Genomic DNA, 6,859 nt, shown 5'->3' with positions numbered 1-6,859 from the left:
AAAAAAAAAACAAAAAAAAAAGTTATTACTGAATGGGTATTTTTAATGACTATATAACTAATTTATAATAACAAAATATAACATTTTTAGTCATTTCAAAATAGTCCCAAAACAAAAGTATTAATGGCCTACAGATACTCTCTAAACTGCCTGAAGCATCAAAAAAAAAAAAAAAATACATACCTCTCCTTTGCAACAACAATGCCTAGTAATTGATCTTCAAGTCCTTCTGGAGTTATCATGAAATTGAGCAAAGACACTTTTGTAGCCAGTTCTGGCATGTAGTGCGGATTTCTCAGTTTTGTGGTGATATAAAATTTAAAATCAAAAGAATATTCAATAATGACTTCACCAAGTCTGATGCAATCAATACCACCTATATTCCAGGAAAAAGTAGATAACCAATGAGCCAAAGTTACTTAGCCTCTCTTCCTATGCACTGCTAAGGCCCTACCTAAATTATAAGCCAAGTCCTAAGTAATTTGAGATAGAAAACGGCTGTGACAAAAGCCACCGCTGTAGAGACAAACGTGCAAGTACACAGTAGGGCTCATTCTGTCATAACATCGGACACTGTGCCAGGCAGTCACAGAACTTTATAAATCAAGATACTTTTTGAGTCTGGTGGTGGTGGCACACGCCTTTAATCCCAGCACTTGGGAGGCAGAAGCAGGCAGTTCCAAGCCAGCCTGATCTACAGAGTGAGCTCCAAGACAGCCAAGACTACACAGAGGAACCCTGCCTGGAAAAACCAAACCAAACCACCACCAACAAAGATACTTTTTTTTTTTTTCTGTCAAATTTTAACTATGATTCTAAACTTTTTATATGATTAAGGCTCACCAAAGTATCAGAGCTTGACAGAAATAAATGTTCATCAGCAGAAGGACACATGTGGGTAACGTTTACCTAGATTGAACTCTGGCCCACGTTCTTGTTATTATTCATAATTAATGAACTTTTTGAGGTCAGTGATCATAAGACAAGGGTATTTCAGACTGGCTTCAACTGTCTCATGCTCTCCACAGAGCTAAAATTCAGGGAATAGTGTAGATAAGGCAAAGAAAATAGGGCACAGACCTTATCAAGATTCCTGATCAAGCTTCAGTTTTAAAAACTTGTTTCAGATTTCTTTCCATACACAACAATGACATGGGAGTTCTAAGTTATTATCATTATTATTAAATTCATTTTACTTTTGTGCTTCAAAGTAATCCAATCATCTTTCAGTTCTACCTTGTTTAAAAGTTTGTTTAAGTAACAAAGGCTCCAAAGAGGGATCCAAATCTTCACCAACATTTTCTAGGAGAAGTGGAGTTCCAAACTGAATGCAGTTTTCCAAGGTTCTCATATAGTCTGTGTCTGATAACTTAATAACACTGAGCTGATTATCTTTCTCAGAGTTTTTAATCCATTTATTGGCTTGACCCTGGGGGTCAATCATTAAAGGCCTGGAAATGAAGAAGGAAATACCAAGAGGAACACATAAACACAGCAATTTCTTAAAAATCTATGCAATTTAAGTTAATTTTGTCACAAATGCCAAGTATTTTACTTAAATATTTTTCTTTTAAAAGTCCTATGATTATATATGTATATGCATGTGACAGTAATAACTAAAAAAGAGATTATGAATTTGCCAGGGAGGTGAGCACAGGAGGAGTTTCAGGGGCAGTAGAGGGGAGAGTGAGGATAGAAATTGTATAAATACAGTATTCCTGCATGCCGTTCTCAAAAAATTAAAAAGTATTTAATTTTTAAAAACTTAAAAATTAAAAATTAAAAAATTAAAAATTAAAAAAGTAAAAGTTAAAAAGTAAAAAATGTGTTCCTGGCTAAATCCAGTGGTCACAGAGCAAAAACAAAAAGACATAAAAGTACAGTGGGAACTTGGTGGGAGGAAGTAGGAGGCGGGGCTAGTGGTGGTGGGAGGAAGTAGGAGGCAGGGCTAGTGGTGGTGGGAGGAAGTAGGAGGCAGGGCTAGTGGTGGTGGGAGGAAGTAGGAGGCGGGGCTAGCGGTGGTGCATGGCTAGCAGTGGTGGGATGAGGACACCAGAGAGTAAAAGGATGAATGTGACCAGAATACATTATATACATGTGTTTCATGTATTTAACATGAAATTGTTAAAGGAATAATTTAATTTAGAAAATAAAAAAGAATTTCATTCTTACAAATGAAGAAACTCAGCTCACATTGGTAAAAACCCCAAGGTTCTAAAACTACCCCAGTGTGAGAAGAACTAGGAGTTTGTAACTCAGTGGGCTGTGATGTTTTCAATATAACACTGTCACCACAGCAATCTTAATTCAGTGTCAGCTAGTATAATGTGAAAGATAATTCGCTAAAGGTTTAAAATAAAAGCATATCAGCTTATAAATGATTTTTACCAGTTTGTGAGTAGGACTCTAGAGAGTGAGTGCCCAAGTTAAGTATGGGACACAGTTAAAAATCTATTTAGGATGCTTTTCTAGGATAGTAAAGTAAAGGCTTTATGTTTAAGACTGTACAAATTGGTAGCTGGAGTGATGGCTTAGTGCTTAAGAGCATTTACTGCTCATGCAGAGCAGCTAGCACCGGTGTGGCAGCTTACAGGTGTCTGAAACTCTAGTTTAAGGTAATTTTTTTTGTTGTTTTTTTGTTTTTCGAGACAGGTTTGTCTGTATAGCCCTAGCTGTCCTGGAACTCACTTTGTAGACCAGGCTGACCTTGAACTCAGAAATCCGCCTGCCTCTGCCTCCCGAGTGCTGGGATTAAAGGCGTGTGCCACCACGCCCAGTTGCTAGTTTAAGGGAATTTAACACCCTTTTCTGCCCTCAGTGGGAAACCAGGCATGCATAGAGCACACAGAAATACATGCAGGTAAACACTCATGCACATAAAATAAATAAATCTGTTTTTAAAGAATATATAACTAATCAGGAGGTAATAGAACAGTGTTTACTCAGGCTGGACCTTGCTGGAAGGTAGAGGCTAGAGAAGAGAATAGTGTATGGGTATTACATCACTGGAATAGGAACAATTTTCAGTGTTTGGAAAATTAGTCTTTGAGAAAGTCTCCTCAGATGTTATTGAGTCAGTGCGGCTGGTTTTAAGTCTTCCCATGGGACCATTTCCAAAGCACATCAAGATATCACACTTATAAGTTCTCATCTTCATCAGATACCAAGCACCTATATTTTTACATCATTCTGATTCAGGCATACTTACTGCCATGATATATATATATATATATATATATATATATATATATATATATACACTGAGGTGAGGCAAGGATGATTTTTAAAATCTTTAATTTGGTAAGATACCTGAATAAAAGGTGGAATCATAAACATTGAGGTGTTCATACAATAGAATATAACTCAACCCGAAATATAATTCTCCCTGAAACATAACCATCTCTAAAACAAAGTACTCATATGTGGAAAAATATGGATGAATCTCAAAACAGTTATGCTGAGAGGAAGATGTTTCATATGTATGTATCAAGAAATAGATGTGATGTTCTATAACAGTCATAACTAGTCTATGATGTTCTATAACAATCATAACTAGTCTACGGTGTTCTATAACACTCATAACTAATCTATGTTGTTCTATAACAGGTATAACTAGTCTATGTTGTTCAATAACAGGTATAACTAGTCTATGTTGGGAAGTATTTGGAACGATGGTTTCATGGGGTGGGATAAGGTCAGGAGTGGAGTGAAAAGGAACTCTCCAGGAGGTAGCCTTGCTCTGCATCTTTATGGAGTCAAGTTTGGGTGCACAGCTGTACACTTTTTCTGAACTCACCAAATGGTAAATTTGATTTTTTCTGTTTTATTATTTGTAATTTTTACCTCAAACAACAATACATAAACTAAATGATCTTTATCAATAATGTGCATGCTGAGGTGGCTAAGGGGGAAAAGCATGTCTGCAGCTCACCCATAAACACATTTAGAAAGATGGGTTGGCAAAGGAGTAGCTAGATTCTTGATTAAGCAGCAAATAGGACACAATGCTAGCTGCAGCGTGTAGGGGTGACCATTACACTGGAACTTCTTGTCAAAGTCTTTCAACTTTTATACATGCTTGAAGACTTCCACATGAGACAGGAGGAAACTCTTTATGTTCCTTACCACCGTCTAGAATTATTAACGATCACGCCATTGTCTATGGAGAATGCATCAGTTGGTAGCCCGGCAATATTCCAAGCTCTAATCTTGACTGGATCCCCCAAGGTTTTACTCAATGAGAACTCCTCTGAACATGGGAATCTTTTCTCCTGTAAGAAATAAAAGCATGTTTTCTTTCATCTTATTAATTGAAATAATTTAAAGTTAAAATACATGTTTAATTGTCATAACTAAAGATCAGAATAAAACTGCATTGAAGGTTAGACTTTGGAAATATTTTACCAGTCAAAGAAGAAGTGGAGGAAGGGAGAAAAGGAGGGAGAGAGAGAGAGAGAGAGAGAGAGAGAGAGAGAGAGAGAGAGAGAGAGAAAGAAAGACTTCCCATATTTTTAGTGTTTTTTTTTTTTGATGTCCTCATCCCCATCATATTTTCCAACACATACTTTGAATGTTCTAAATCAACATCTACTATGGAAATGTACTGTAAACCGGATACCTTGCACAGCCGGCTCCAATCTTCTGTACATTCTTGTCGAAATCCAGAAGTGAAAGCACCAAGGTAAGCTATGACTCCTGCTGCCACCAAGACGTCACCAGTTAGGTTGTCATAGGTTATTTGAAGGTCATCTGCAGCTTGTGACCATCTGTGCAACAAACCAAAGGCAAAGCAGTACATGATTGTATGGGAAGGGCCAGCTGGAGGGGTGGCTTAGTTGTTAAGAGCACTGACGGCTCTTCTAAAAGACTGGGGTTCAGATTGCAGCACCCACATGGCGGCTTACAGCTATCTGAAGCTAAAAGTTCAGGGATCCAGCAACCTCCTCGGGCCTCCACAGGCACCAGGCATGTAAGCGGCCAATTAAAAGAATAAAAAGTGCATGGGCCTTCTTGTCTAAATCCTATAAAGAAAAGGCTAGGGTATGTTAGGATCTGTGAACTGAGGAGTTCGGATGCCCTCTAGCTCTGTTACACCGCACTATATGACTTTCTGCATTTCAGTCTTAGAGCAGTGGCTATGTCCGGCAGCGCTCTGCCGCTTCACAACCATAACCTCGAGTTTTTGCTTCAGAATCTTCTTTAGGGTGATTTTTGTCCTAGTGTTTGTTTCAGTATTTATTTCTAGATAATAAGAAACATTTTTCATTCATTTCAGAAATGCTATTTTGAAGCAAGACTGTTTGATACACATTAAATTACAAAATTGAGATTCTGCAGATAAGGTTAATAGTTTTCCCATTCAACAAAACTGACAATAGAAGTAATTCCAAAATCATTTCACCTGGACTAAATGACTACATCATGCTATTCATGGAATAAACATGATCAATAAGGAAACAGCTGAATGTGCAACCCAGTTTAAAATACCTAGAAAGTCGGGAGATGGCACGGAGACTAAAAGACTGGAGGCGCTGTGCTTGCCTTTCTCCTCCTCTCTCTCCTTTTGTTTGTTTCTGTTTTGAAAACAAGTTATAAACTATGTCCTCAACACTCATCTACCCCTTTGAGAGTCCTAGCCAGGTGCTTTACACTGCATATTCTCATCATCCACTGTCAAATCAGATGTAACTGTGACACACAGGTGAGGACAGTCACTCAAGCCTGCTGTCCTAGCCCCTGAGGAGCAGCTCTACCTTGACTTCTCCCCGCCTAGCCCTCCGATTAGCTTTGAGGCTCGTTCCAGCTTCTTAGCACACAGTTCCACCTGGTCCTCAAGAGCTGCCTTTTCCTCTGTCTTCTCTTGAAAAGTCTTCTGTAAGTTTTCCAAATGATGTTCTACTTGGGCCAGTTCTTCTCTCTTCTGATTCAAAAGCTCCATTGTCTCTGCTAAAGACTTCTGGGCCTCGGCTAAGCGAGCTTTCTTTGGAGCCACAACCTGGTAGGGGACAATATGCAGATATGTGTTTTGTGTAGATGTTATGGGTCAGACATGGGGTTTAACAATAAATTACATATAATAAGCTCTTAAATCCTAAATAATGCAAAACACCTAAATACTTCATAAAACACAAATCATTTGGATTTGGAAACTATAGCATACAAAATAAATTATTCTGGAATAATATAGTTTAATGTAGAGTAAAAATGTCACAATATGTAGCAAAGTGTTTTATTTATTTATTTTTATTAGATATTTTCTTCATTTACATTTCAAATGCTATCCCCAAAGCCCTCTATACCCTCCCCTGCCCTGCTCCCCAACCCACCCACTCCCTCTTCCTGGCCCTGGCATTCCCCTGTACTGGGGAATATGATCTTCGAAATATCAAGTGCCTCTCCTCCCATTGATGGCAAACTAGGTCATCCTCTGCTACATATGCAACTAGACATACAGCTCTGGGGGAGTTACTGGTTAGTTCATATCGTCGTTCCTCCTGTAGGTTTGCAGACCCCTTTAGCTCCTTGGGTACTTTCTCTAGCTCCTTCATTAGGGGCCCTGTGTTCCATTCAAAAGATGACTGTGAACATCCACTTCTGTATTTGCCAGGCATTGGCATAGACTCACAAGAGAGACCTATGCCAGGGTCCTGTAAGCAAAATCTTTCTGGCATATGCAATAGTGTCTGGGTTTGGGGTTGTATATGGGATGGATCCCTGGGTGGAGCAGTCTCTGGATGGTCTTTCCTTCCATCTTAGCTCCTAACTTTGTCTCTGTAACTCCTTCCATGGGTATTTTTTCCCCCATTCTAAGAAGGAACAAAGTATCCACACTTTGGTCTTCCTTTTTCTTGAGTTTCTT

The 6,859-nt window shown here is 38.6% G+C and overlaps 1 protein-coding gene across 1 annotated transcript in view; it reads right to left on the bottom strand.

Annotated features, from left to right (window-relative positions):
- The window catches only part of Dnah12 (dynein axonemal heavy chain 12), a 171,786-nt gene that overhangs the window by 35,333 nt on the left and 129,594 nt on the right, over positions 1-6,859 (bottom strand). Inside the window, exons 53-57 of the mRNA XM_029541695.1 lie at positions 5,754-5,995; positions 4,619-4,766; positions 4,126-4,271; positions 1,237-1,451; positions 184-376 (exon numbers count right to left, since the gene is read on the bottom strand). Coding sequence (XP_029397555.1) covers positions 184-376; positions 1,237-1,451; positions 4,126-4,271; positions 4,619-4,766; positions 5,754-5,995 — 944 coding nt within the window. The remainder of the gene's footprint in view (positions 1-183; positions 377-1,236; positions 1,452-4,125; positions 4,272-4,618; positions 4,767-5,753; positions 5,996-6,859) is intronic.

Source organism: Mus pahari, chromosome 8 (genome assembly GCF_900095145.1).
Source record: "Mus pahari chromosome 8, PAHARI_EIJ_v1.1, whole genome shotgun sequence".
In the NCBI taxonomy this organism is placed as follows: Eukaryota; Metazoa; Chordata; class Mammalia; order Rodentia; family Muridae; genus Mus; species Mus pahari.
This window is presented reverse-complemented; position numbering and strand designations above follow the sequence as displayed.